The sequence below is a fragment of the Camelus dromedarius genome, chromosome 11, assembly GCF_036321535.1.
Source record: "Camelus dromedarius isolate mCamDro1 chromosome 11, mCamDro1.pat, whole genome shotgun sequence".
NCBI lineage: Eukaryota > Metazoa > Chordata > Mammalia > Artiodactyla > Camelidae > Camelus > Camelus dromedarius.
The window spans coordinates 4,175,631-4,189,446 of NC_087446.1; the positions used below are offsets into that span (position 1 = coordinate 4,175,631).

The window sequence follows — 13,816 nt, forward strand, 5'->3', positions numbered from 1 at the left end:
GCAAATCAAGCAGCACATGTAAAACCCGTCAGGGTTCCTCATCTGGGTGTCAAATGCTGACGCAGATGGAAAATCACTTATTTCAGCAGGTCCTTAGGTTCTGCCCTGGCTCCTGCAAACCTTGAAATCTGCACTTGAGTGAAATGAATAAGATAGTCTGGCGGCGCTGCACACAAGAACAGAAACAGCGCCTCACCTAAACACACATATGCACGTGGCCTTAACCAGCTCCGTGAGCTGATGCCACGGAAAGGGGTCTCCCCACGCACCTGGATGACGGGCTCTCCTCCCATCTGGGCCCTGTCCCCAGGGGACCTCGGTATGCTTTCCGGTCACTCAGTCTCAGGCTGCTTATCTGTAAAATGGGGGTCTAGAACCCGGCACCCCAGCAGGGAGCGGGAAGCAGTGAATGAGGGTATTTTCCCATTTGGGCCTCACAGCACCCCAGCAGGATGGCCGTCATCACCCATGGGGGTGCAGGTGAATCTGTATTAAAAATTCTGGAAAGAAAAAAGTCCCTAATAGTTGGCTGTTGAGGGTGGAGGTGGGGATCCAGAGATGGGGTAGAAGGACAGCTTCACGGAGCACCTTCTTAGAGGGGTAGGGTTTTCTGAGCCATATCAATATATTACCTATTAAAAACAAACGTGCCCCAGGGATCTCCCAGGATGGGGCTGGGGGAGGATGCGCGTTACCTATTTCGGCCAGCTCCTCCAAGTCCAGCCGGGACATGCTCTGACGGGGGACAGGGTGGCCTGGGCACACCATCCGGATGCCACCGCCTGAGGATCTGGGCGTGGGGTCCTTCTGACGCCCTGAGGGAGAAGCACACGGAACCCGGGGGGCATTTAACACACAAGTGCACCGGGCTTAAGGAGTAAAGGAGCGCCCTTCATGTGACCTGCTTACTGTTTAATTTTCCTCCTTGACATTAAAAACAAAACACCTACATCTGATTCGCCGAGACTGCAGATCACTCTGGTGTTCGGGGTTCAGCCTGCCCAGCCCTCCCGCACCCCATCCCCCCAACACGGGAGAACTGCCCCTCGATGAACAACTCACGGTCCAGCTGCACGGTGGCATCAGCCCCATGTTTGGGCCTCTACATGTGACCTCCTCCTCTGCAGGCACTGCCCACCGACCAGGGCACCCACGGGGCTTCCCCTCACCAACCAGCCCCACATCCCAGGAGAGCAGGGTGGAGGGCGGTGGGATCAGGGACACATGGAGTGGGGACAGCACTACAAGGACAGTCTCATTCCTTCCGAGCCACCCACCTCAGAGATACGCATACTCACTCCTGTACCCACTTTACAGATGGGGTGACTGAGGCCAGCAAAGCTCCATCTCAGCTACTCATGGCTGCATAGGGCTGGCAATCACAATCATAGCTAAGAGTTACCACATGGTCATTCTGTGCCTGGATGCTGCTTCAAAACCTGTACACATCTTTACAAAAATCCCCATTAGTAACTGAACAATGGAATATTATTTGTCCACGAAAAGGAAGGAAGTGCTGACACCTGCTACAACCCAGGCGAGCACTGAAGACATGATGCTTGGTGAAAGAAGCCGCCACAAAAGATCACACGATTCCATTCATATGAAACGATGGCCTCACCCCTCACCTGCCACCCGCTCCGGGCAGGATCCCAGGGCCCCGACAAAGAGCAGGATGGATTTGTGCCTTCAGAAGCACTCAGGCTGAGACAGGGGCCCAGACATGAAGTGACCAGTGTGAGGAAAGGACTGGGTGTCTACCAGACGCATGTGGAGAATGACAGAGGTAAGGGGCTTGCTGAGGCCACACACGGGCAGAGAAGCCGGTGTCAGGAGACCCCAACAGGCATCAGAGGCACGGCCTCCCCAGTCAGCACTGCTCACACTTGTGCCCAAAGGGACGATGCCACACACACAGGCTCCGGCCAGGGTCCAGGCCTGCGGCCCCACAGGAAGAGGGCTCATGGCTGGACTGAGTGGACACCTCTTGGCCACCGGCATCCTTTCCCCCTCTGCCCGTAACTCACCCACTTTCTCCCTCACACACACACACACGTGCAATCTTTCCCTCACCCACATGCACACACGCACACACACAGCCCTGCGATGGCGAGGGAGGCTCCACCCCCGGGACCTTTGCCTGGCCAATCACAGCACGAAATTCCCTGAGCCACAGGGATCGACTCAGGAGCGATCACACGAACAGCCGGTCCAATCAGAGTGACGTCTAAGACGTCCACAAAGCCACTGAAAGGAGATGCTTTTAAAATTTCTTCTGCTGGACCCAAACCTGAGAGGATGTGAGCCTTGAGCTAGCCAAGGTCACCACATGAACTTGAGGAAAATGAAAACAGAATGGCAGAAGAGAAATGTCCCTAAAACGCTGTGCACCTGGATCCAGCTGTACCTGAGTGTGAAGAGCCAATAAATCCGCTTTTCTCCTTAAGCCAGTTGGGGTTGTAGATGACCTGTCACTTCCACCAGAACTATTTTTTCCTTTGAAAAATCAGTGATACTGAAACACTTGATGAAATCTGCCTCAATATTCTCTTCTCTAAGAGAATGGAATGATCAAGCCCACTATTTTCCTGTTGATGGTGGTACAGGTAAACAAACTGCATTTCTGAAAACGCTCTGGGGGAAATCTGACTCAGAACAGAGCTACAACCGACGCCAGCCCTGGCCCTGCACACGACCCCATCTCTCCACTCCAGGACACAGTAAGAAACGGTAGCACCAGCGCTGACTCAGCAGGGCACCTGAGGACGCTGCTCTCCCCTGATCCAAGCTTCTCTGTGCCAGGCAGATAACACAGCCTTGTAAGGAACCTGCTCTGCTCCACGTCGCCGTGATTAAGTCCCCCAGACCTCCCTCTACTCCGCAGTTCATTTCTAAACAGCAAAATGGTGTGACAAGCACACTGAAGGACTGAGTTTAAGGGGTTGGGGGGATGTCGCTCATGACCCTGTGTACAACTTTTATTTCTGCACATTTCCCTCCAGTCTTTGTCTGCACGCACCCATATTTTACAGCCACAATCAGACTGCACGTACATGTATGTTTTATAATCAGCTCTGTCTGCTCACCCACCACCACCTCCATCAGCCCAGAGCACCCCAGACCCTGGAATATTCAGCCCAGTGCCTGGGCCACCAGCGGCACGGCCATCGCCATCTGGGATGGGAGTTGGCGTCTCTTGCTGCAAAGAGGAAGATGTGGGAGTCAGGAAAGGAGTGTGGACAACATAGCTGGGTGCTGGACAACATGTGATGTGCTGGTGGCCACCCCGCAGTCAGGCAAGCCCAGCACCACGACTGCAGGACAGCCTGACCTCCGCACCTTCAGATGCATTGCAATATTGCCCAAAAGGTCCGACCCGAATCTAATTAAGCCTCCAGCTCTATTGTTCTAGAGGAAACACCCCAGGGAATCAAAGAACACAAGAAATAACACAATAATGGGGGAAAACAAGCAGAGAAACCCAGAATGAGAGCCATCCTACCAGGCAATTTATTGGCCTGGCCTCTTTAAAAGTTGATGTTATTTTTTAAAAAGGCAGGGGAGGCGTGGGGGTGGGGTGGGGTGGGAGCACTGTTCTAGACTGAATGGAGACGGAGAGACAGAACAAGCAAACGCAGCATGTGACCCTTGATGGAATTCTGGTTGATAAAGGAGCGGCGAAAACATCCCTGGGACAACTGCGGAAGCGTGAACGTGGCCTGAATGGACGATGATATTAAAGGAATTACGGCTCATTTGCTGAGCTGTGGGAATAGTATCAGGTTGTACAGGAGAACGTCTTTATGCTCAAACAGTCGGCAGGGAATGAATGGCGGGGGGTCCGCCACTTCCTTTCCAAGAGTTCAGCTCAGAGAGAGAGAAAGAGACAGAGAAAATCCATAATGAACGGTACCAACTTCCAAACCAAGGCAAAAAGTGTGTTTTCTTACATGTTGCTGTTCTCTGAACAATTTTCATAACAATGGTTGGAGACAGAAGGCGGGAAGGAGGGAGCCACTCTGTAGCCTCCCCATTTATCGGAGAACAAGAGGAAGGCCAGTGAGGTGCAGACAGTGGCTCAGGGTCACACGGTGACACGGCCCCAGGATGCCTCCTATTACTCCGATCCCTTTACAGTCTCTCTCACCTTGGCACAGATACACCTGGGGGTTTTGTGTGTCCCTTCTGACAGCTCTCCACTGTCTAGGGGCCATGTCACCAGTGACCATTTCCAGTTTCAACCAGCCTCCACCCCCTGCTGTGTCCCCCACCCCCACCCCGCCAGCACTCCCTGCAGCCCAGGCCACCTGCTCCCTCAGGTGGGCTCTGCGGCCACTGAGAGCTGTGTCGCCTCGCCAAGAGTTGTGCCCTTTGTGCCCTCTCTGAGTTGAGATGGACCAAGAGCCTTGCTGGTTGCTGGTGGAAGACGCTGGGCAGAGCACACGGAGGGAGCCCAGGATGGGGAAGGCAGGGAAAGACGGGCAGAGACCCCCGGAGAGAGGGACCCCAGGGACAGGCAGGCGAGGTCTCAGGAGTCACCTGCACCACCTTCTCCACTTCTCTCTGTGTCTCTCACACACTCGCTCACACTCACACTCACACACACACACACTCTCGTCCTGGCTCCCCTGTGCCTACAGTTCTGGGCCACCACCTCCAGCAAGCGCCCTCACAGACAATTCCAGATCGGCCCCCTAACCACCCACACGTCTCACCCTCACCAGCGACTGGATCTGCCACCACCCCCGCCCACTGCCCCCGTCCCCAACCCCTGCACCCTCTGTGTTCTCCAGAGGCTGCATCTCCTGAGGGCAGGGGAGGCGGACGGGATGGCAGCTGAAGGCCGGTGGGCAGGGCCAGGTGCACACACAGGCTGGGGTTTGCTCCCTGCGGGACGTAGGGCACCGAGCACCAGGCAGGGAGGCCCGGCGCTGCCCCACCGCCCACCTCCTCCGCATCAGGACACAGCACCGTCTTCCACATCCAGCCTTCCCCAAGCCAGGGACCCGGGGGCAGCGGGGTAACACCCAGGCCTGGGACCCTAGAACCTACGCCTGGCAGGGAGCTCCCCTCTATCTGCAGTGAAAGTGAGAAAATAAACTCAATCATCTACACCCACAGCCCTGCACCAGCCCGGGCAGCTGGTCCGCAAGGAGACCAGGCCGGGAGCCCGACGAGCTGCGAACTTGGCGCATGTCTGTCCTCAGTCACTCCAGGCACAGGGGTGCGTGTGAAGACCGCTGCCACCCTTGGGGGGCACTCAGTCCTGTGGGGGACTCACAGCCACCTTGTCATTCCACTGACCCCTCACGACAGGCAGGAGGGGCTCCTGAAGTTTGAAGAAGGTGGGAAGCCATCCTGTCCCCACTCCACCGCAGCTCCCCCCGCCAGCCTTCAGCCCCATGCGCCCCCTTTTGCTGGGCTACCCTGGAAAAGCCTGTTAAAGCTGGACAAAGAGCTTGGAGGTGACCTTCTGAGGACACCAGGGGCCCTGATTGGCCCACCTCCTGAGGGACCCACCCACCCAGGGGAGGGAACATGCCTGGAACATTCTTGCTTACAAGCCTCGCAGGCAGGCGGCCCGACTACCCGGGTAAACAATGGAAGGGCCCAGGCCTCGTCCTCAGCAGAGAGAGAACTCCCACCGCAGAGGGAAGACTCCCACTGCACGGTCCGGCAGCACCGCCCGGGGCCGAGAGTCTCTGAAGCCAAGAGGGCTTTGTTTTCCCTCCAGACTCTTCTTTAACCAGACAGAGTGATTTTTTTCCTCTTTTTGTTCTCTGCAAGCTCAAAACCTTTACTCCATCGCCTATCTCAAACAGCACAGGCAGCACGATTTGTTTTGAAGTTTGTACATTCAGGCCTAAGCGTGTCATCCATAATCTCTACTTTGTTGTGGCAACGGATGGCGAGTTAGGGGGTAACTGCTGGGGTGAGCCCTGTGAGCCCCCCACCCCGCAGGCCCATAATCGAGACTCACATGAGGCTCCCCCTTCTGCTCCTGCAGCTCCAGCCACAAAACCTGCCCATCTGAGCCTCTCCCAGACTCCACGCTGCTTCCGCGCCCCAGGACCTTTGCACAGACTCTTCCCTGGGCCTTGTTCTTTCTGCTCCTGTACAGGGTTTTCCTCTAACAACAAACACGTCATCCCAACACCAACTCTCTGATGCCAAGTCCGTGTCCCACAATCTTATTCTTACGTAAACTACCCAGAGTTAGCAGCAGATCCACAAGTTAAGGGCTCAGTCCCATAAGACTGCCCCTGCTACACACACCAGTCCAAGTCCTAGGTCCCCAGCCAGGTGCACTTCTGTCTGAGTTGGCTACAAAGTCGGGGGTTCCCATGACCAGCCCTGCTCTGGTTCAATAATTCGCTAGGATGACTCATAGAACTCACGCACCTCACCTGCTTCCAGAACCTCTCACTGCCCAAAATCTTCCCTCTGGGTGGGGCTCTGTGGCCCAAGTGTGGGGGGCATGGGCACCGAGGAGCCACCAGCATCGTGAGGCCACAACGACAGAGACGTGGACCAGAGCTAGGGCAACGTGACGTCACGCAAGAGAGGTGTCGAATCACCCAACGGCTCTATTTGTAACTCACAGCAAAATGGTTTGTTGCTATAAAAACATACTTGCACGTTACCCAAATAGACCCTCACAGCAATCATCCTAATCTTGTACAAATTATCACCTGCTCACCTCGGGCAAATCAGCACCAGATTTAACTTGAGTGGTGCGGGCGCTGTGCAGGGCGTACAGAGGAAGAGCTCGCTGCTGTATCCGCCCGCCCGGCTCCTGTCTGTGAACAGGGCGTGCGGACAAAGGGCTCTGCGGGCAGGAGGGGCTGGGCTGCCATCCAGGCCTGGCCCCGCACTTTACAGGGAGGGCACCGACGCGAGAGGAGGGCGCCGGCACAGGGTCACACCTGAGGCAGGGGCAGGAACTCTCACTCCTGGCTGAGTAGGGGCCGCCACTGAGCTGGATGCCAGGCTCTCCCAGGTGCACCCCATAAAGAGTAATTCTCACCCTTTTGTCTCAGCCGTTTCACAAATTTATTGATAGAAACCCCTATGACCCACTCTTTAACACAAACACCCCTGGGTCCCCAGTGTTGGCGAGAAGGCGTGTGTAGACCGTTTGGTTTGTCCAGGTACCGGGGCCAGAACCACTGGAACCTGGGCATGACACCCGGGTGAGACACCCAAAGGTGGCAGCAGCAAGGTCCAGGTGAGCTGTGAACTGCTACACGGTTCTGTCAGAGGCCTGCCCACAAGTTCCCTGACACTCTGAAAGGACAAGGGGGTCTGTAAAGAGCTGCTGGGACCACCCACTCGCTTCTGTGGTTCTGGTAGACACCAAGCTCAAGACTCAGGGCCACTCCCCTCCCCAGCATCCCTGTGGCCCTGCCCGTGGTACCCAGGTGCCCCTCTTACCTGCACAGCCCTCCAGCTGCAAGGAGCTGACCCACCCCACCTCCTAGGACCTGCCGATTACCTAAGGGTAAGCCGATCTCCCTTTTCAAAGGTTTATTGGGGAAGTCAAGTTGAACCAATCAGCACCTAGCAATTTTCCTGGCCAATCGGATAGGTTCATTGAGGCCTGTGAGGGACCCGGAAAAGTTTTCCAGAAGATCATTTGCTATCAGGAGATGGCCAATAGAGGAGTTTCTCACCACACAGCTGTGTATAAAGATGTGGCCTAGAATGGCTGTAGCCAATCACTGCCACCCTGAAGAGCCAGCAGCTCACAAAAAACACAGGAAATTGCTAAGCCTTGATCAAGCCATATCTGATCTCCATAGAATCCCCAGACCATTTTGGCTACACGGGCCAATGGGTCCCCTTTGACTTTGGGGCTAGTTCAGAGTTGGGTTTTCTGTTTGTTACAGTCAAAAGTGTTATGATGCCCCCAGATCCCCCACCCACCTCAGGCCGCAGGAACTTCCTCTAGGCTCTGGCAGCCCTCACCAGCCAACATCGCATGTCCATGCATCTCTCTGGACCCATGACTGGGTGTCCCCTGACAACCGGGGCCATTTCTGACACACACTTGAGTCTCAGCTCTCATCCAGGACATGAAAGGAACATGGGGTGCCTGCTGAATAGGAGAACAAGCAGAGCGCAACGACAGCGCCCCGCATTCAAGGCTTTCCCGGCCCGTCTCACCAACACTCTCAGGTCACTCCCAGGCCACTTCCACTCCCACTGGCTCCACTGTCTGCCATCCTAGGCTTCTCTGTCCCAGAAGAGGACACAGTTGTGGCCCCTGCCATGATGTCCATCATCCACACTCAGACCTGTTGGGTGGGGGACCCTGGGCCCTCTCCTCTCCTCACTAAGGGATATTAAATCCCACGCTCTCCACCCCTACACCCAGATCTCAGGCCCAAACCTCTCCCGGAGTCCTGGACTCGAATATCCCAACTGCCTACTCCACACCTCCCATGACACCCTCTGAGTGCAAGCAGCATCCTGCAGTTCTTGGAATAAAATTCGAACCCCTGCAGACACCTGAAAGACTTTTGTGGCCTGGCCCTGCTGCCCTCAAAAACTTGTCTCATATCACCTCCCCTCCACCCTTGTTCTTTCTGCTCCAGCCACACAGGCCTCAGGGCTGCCCCTCAAACACGCCAAGCTGTTCCCACCTCAGGGCCTTTGCACATGCTGTCCACACTACCTGGAACACATAGCTCCTGCAGGCGGTCAATGATCCATAGATGGTTCCTATTACTAGCATTGGCTCAAGTCCAGTTCAATAATTCAGTCTGAATTCAAATCTACCTTCCACACTGGCCTCCTTGGAAATCAAAGTGGGACCCACAGGGCCCAAAACCCCTCTACCTTCAGATGTCTCTGTATGGAAAGATCTGGTTAGAGCTTAGCTGAGTCAAATAAAGATTTTCCCTCCATGTAGCCAGAGAGAAAAGCACCCCAGGTCCCTGGGGGAAGGTCAGGCCACCCATACCTCCCAGAGCCAGGGACCTGGTTCTGATCCCCTCTGCACCCCACCCAGAAACCCCTCTGTACCTCCACGCTGGCGCCGTGAGCAAACGGCATGGACGAAGAGTCAGAGGAAAAGGTTCCAGCCTGGGTCACCCCTACTCAGGGTACCTCCCTGCTGAGGTCAGTCTGCCCCTCTAAACCCCACTTCCCCGTCTGTGAAATGGGCACAAGCTCTGTCTGGCCAGTGCCTTGAAGAAGATCAGATAAAGTGACAGGTGTGACAGCACACTGAAAGGTCAGGCGCTCCAAGGCTAATGCATCGTAAGAGTCACCAGGGCTGTGGGAGCCAAGGACAGACCACTCCTCAAGAGGCGAGGCATGGTCAGAAGACAGATTAACCTTATTTTTATATTTGATGCAACTGGGAATCTGACTGCCAACTGGGTATTGGCTATTAAGGAATTACTGTTGTTTTAAGTGTGATAATAGTATTGTGGTCACGTGATATAAGGGGAGGCACACTGCAGTGTTTATGGAGAACAAGTATTACAATGATACGGGAGCAGGAGGCGGGGCTGAGTGGGTGGGGGGTGAGCAGGTGGGGGAACGGAATGGGAAGGCGGCGGGGTGCCGGCCAGGCTTGGCTGCAGGGAGGCAGTGGTTGACGCTGGGACGTCCTGCTCACTTCTGAATATCTGAAATTTTCCTTAAAGAAAAAACTTTGAGTAAATCCCCAAAGCCCCCCACCCTAGATGCAAGGTGCTATAACAGCACAGAAGCAAATGCGGTGACCCTGCAGCTTTAGGGGCCCGGGGGGAGCAGAGACCCTCACAGCTGCGGGGGTCTCGGAGGCACCTACAACTTGACAGAGACCATGGCCCAGAGAGGAGGCGCTTTCCAGAAGCCCCACACCTGCCCGGCTGGTTCAAGCCTCCGCCTTCTGCCTTCAGCCACCTGAAATGAAGCTTTTCTGTAGAGGACAAATGGCCCAGCCCAGACAGCCTCCTGCCCGCCAGCGTGTCCCTGGCTTCAGTTCCACGACCGGGTAGGGGAAGGGACGGGGCAGTCCCCAGGAGTTCCTGGACTCCTGACCTGCCAAACCAGTTCCTTTGGATGGACAGTCACCAGTCATGGGCTCTGACTGAAGCAAACTTCTCAAGCCTTACTCTGCCCAGGGGCACTGAAGAGAGAACCACTTGGCCCCAGCCCGGGCAGAACAGGCTCCCCACAAGCTCAGTCCTCACCCGTCTCCCCTGGTTGGGGGTGATGTTGGTGGGGGGGATCTAGCACAAACAAATGTAAACACCTGTAAAGATGCTACAGCCTGTTTTAGGCACTTTATGCAAATTAACTCATTTGTTTCTCCCAATAACCCTATGATAGGAGATAACGTTGTTCATATTTTACAGTTGGGGAAACTGAGGCACAGAGTAACTCGGGTCAGCAATTCAAAGTCGCATGGTTAGGATCCTGGCTGGGTCGGGGAGTCAGGCTCCAGTATCAGCTGTTAACCAGCGCACCGCTCGGCCTGCACTGAGCACCCACGTTATTTCCTCTGAGCCTCAGGACCACCTGCTGCTTGCGATGCCTGTCTGAGAGGTGAGACAACAGGGACCTGACTCAGCCAGGTCTCCTGCCTTTCAGGGACCCAGAAACCTGGACAGTGGCCAGGTCCAGCTGCCAGCAGCTCCAGAAGCCGCACACGAAGGTGGCTGGGGCAGGACCCGGGAGCATCGTGTTTGCCTGCAGCTGAGCCCCACACGGCATCTCTGAGGCCATCCCTACTCCCACAGTGCCTGGGCCAGAAGGGGACCCTCAAAGGCACGCCTGGAGGCCTCGAAGCTCTGGATGCGTGGGGCACATCTTCTTTGAGCATCAATTTTAATCAAAGGATTGAGGGAAAAGTTGAAAAATTGGTCTGAAAAAAACCTCTAGACATTTCTATATCGACATGCTAACTTCACAGAGATCTGAAGGCAGTCACTGGCAGGCTTGGAATGTCTCCACCCAGGAGGCAGACCTCAGTGCCGGTGGGGAGGGTGTGGACACTGCGGCTCTCCACTCACTGGCCGTGTGACTTCGGAAAGTCACCTAAAGCTCCCTGCCTCAGTTTCCTTATCTGTAAAAGGGGACTGTAACAGTTCCTGACTCATGAGGATGGCGGGAGTGAGGAACGAGGCAACCAGTTGTGCAGTTGGAGCCTGAGAGCCATTAGCAAAGGTGACCATGACCCTTTGGGGGAAGTACGGCCAAGAAGGTCACTTTACAGGTCAGGAAGCTGAGTCCCCAAGAGAGAAAGTGACCTGCTCAAGTCTCTGACTCTTCCTGCGGCTCTCACCTTCCTGCTGCCTGTTTCCCCATCAGTGAAAGAGGGCAAAATCAGAGAACAGATCTGTACCTTGGGCACCTCCACGGTGGCCTGAGCTCTTGCTGTCCTCTCTTTAACAGAAGCCACCATCTACGGCATGCCCCCCACCAAGTCAGCTGGAACTAGCTTGTCAGGGAGATGCCGTGTGTCTGTGAGATGTTTAGCCAAGTTTCCAGACCTCAAGACATCTCACTGAAGTGCCCATCAACAGATGAGTGGATAAAGATGTGGTTTGTACATACAATGGAATATCACTCAGCCATAAAAAGAACAAAACTTGCTATTTGCAACAACATGGTTGGACCTGGAGGGTATTATTATGCTTAGTGAAGTAAGTCGGACAAAGAAAGACAAATACCGTATGATTTCACTTTTATGTGGAATCTAAAAAATAAATAAATAAATATAACAAAAATCTCACTGAGGTTGCATCTCAATGACTCAAGTCATTGAGTCCAAGTAAATTCCTACCGCTCCACCTGTCGGGTACTCCACAGGCATTTCCAACCCCACCTCACAGGTGGTTTATCCCCAACCAGCCAACTAAGCCAACCAGCCTGTGTGTGACCTCAACGTGCCACACCTCCTCTGCCTATCTCTCATCCATCCTCCAGCTCAATGGTCGCCTCCTCCAGGAAGCTGTCCCTGATCTCCTATAAGCCCCTAGTTTCCTTCTGTCACACAAAGGCTAGACTCTGGGTCCTCTGTGGGCAGGGACTGGGGAGGGGGCTGTCCTCAAGGACTAGCTGGGCTCAGGTGGTGCCCCGTGTCCCTCTTCACCCCTTGGCCCCTGCCCTGGTGTTAGTTTGAGAAATAGTCATTGCATTAAAGGAGAAACTCATAAACAAGACCCTAAAACTACCAACAGAGACCGACCAAAGGATATTTACTGCTGAGTCTCATGTTCTGTGTTCTCACCCGGACAAACGTCAACACCACACTTCACGGACAAGCAGCGCCGCGCTCTCTGGAATCCACACAGCCTCTCACACAAAACTTCAAAGTCTGCACCACCAGACAGCCAAGGCCGGGTCCCCACCCTCCCAACTTGGCCAAATAAGGACTCAGGAATTCCTCCCCTCCCACCCTGCTTGCCTCTCCAGGGGCCTGAGCTGCCACTCTTCACACACCTGCCCGGCCCTGGGCAACCCTCAAGCCTGTGCTGTTGACAGTGGCCCCATGCCAGGTTTTGGGAAAAGTGAAAGCAGTCAGGGCCTCTCCCCTAACTAGCGATTCTGGAGGTTGATTAGCCTCCGGATTGAAGTTTTCGGCATATTTGGTCTTGGTGATAAATGGGCCAGCGCCCGCAGCCAGAACCTCTGAGTGAGCGCAGCACCTGCTGTGCCTCAGTTTTCACATCTGTGAAGCGGGACGATGCCTCCCGCCTCCCAGGTTCGGGATGAGGGAGCTGATGTGTCGGCCGGATCGGAGACCCCGAATTAGAGGAGGGAAATGGGCGGCCGGCGAAAGCCTGGGCTGAGACAGCCCACCCGGACCAAACCAAAACGCGAAAACGCGGGAGAAGGGAGGCAGCAGAAAGGGAGGGGACGGGGGTGCAAGGAGGGGGCAGGGAGCAGGGGCAGGGGTAAGGGGGAGAGGAGGGCGGGAGGAGGGAGAGGAGAGCGCTTGGGCAAAATGGGGAGGGGGAGGGGCCGGGCCGGGGCGAGCGCAGGCACTCGGGTCCCCGCCGGTCATCGCACCGCGTGGCCTGACGCCGCGCCCCGCCTCGGCGTGTCCACCTGAGCAATGGGCCCAACCTCAGAACCCGCTCTGCGTTCCCACCCGGGTACAGGCGGGCTCCCTCCCGCGAACCCCAGGCCCTACCTGGCTCCAGCCCCGCCGGCTCCTCACCTGGGCTCCGCTCGGCCCGCGCCTCACCTGGCCCCGCCCCGGACGTGGCTCCCGCGCAGGCCCCGCCCCTCGCCCCGCCCCGCGCGTTACCCCTCCGGCGCTGTTTTCCTGCAGCACCGGCCCCGAATGACCCGGGGTCATTCGGGGCCGGTGCTGCATTTCTGCGCATGTGTGCAGTCACTGCCCCAGCCCTGAGGCCGGGGTCATATAATCAGGAAGGCCCTGGCTGGGGTCCAGTTACCCTTGGAGGTGCCATTGACTGCCCGGAGCCCCAGGCAAGCAGATGGCGGGTCCTCCGATATGGTCACATTCCAATCCTGAGAGCTGCTCAGGAAGTGGGGTTCTAAGGGTGGATTTCCATCAGGCCCCTTGTCTATCGCGCCCCCCTCTCTGGTGCAGCTCTCAGTCTCCCCCCCATCTCCCCAGTTTCTGAAGGACACGTCCCAGGGCTGGGTCTGCACCTCTTCCCTTCTGTAATCACTCCCCAGCCTCCTGCTTTCAATACAGCCTATACCCTGACGGTCCCCAACTAATGTCTCCTGACTCCAGACCCCTGCCTCCGACTGCCCACCTGCTATCTCCACGGGGAGATCTTGGCAGGCAGCTCAAGGTCTGCACTTCAACGTCGGCTCTTCTCCTGGGCTTCCCATGTCC

General features: G+C 55.9%; 1 protein-coding gene across 2 annotated transcripts in view; it reads right to left on the bottom strand.

The window, feature by feature from the left end:
- ARHGAP8 (Rho GTPase activating protein 8) overlaps window positions 1-13,179 on the bottom strand; it is a 53,742-nt gene extending 40,563 nt beyond the window's left edge. For both annotated transcript variants that reach the window (XM_031463414.2, XM_031463416.2), the window contains exons 1-2: window positions 13,136-13,179; window positions 696-815 (exon numbers count right to left, since the gene is read on the bottom strand). In XM_031463414.2, coding sequence (XP_031319274.1) covers window positions 696-768 — 73 coding nt within the window. In that variant the 5' untranslated portion in view covers window positions 769-815; window positions 13,136-13,179. The remainder of the gene's footprint in view (window positions 1-695; window positions 816-13,135) is intronic.
- Between the last annotated feature and the right edge of the window lie 637 nt (window positions 13,180-13,816).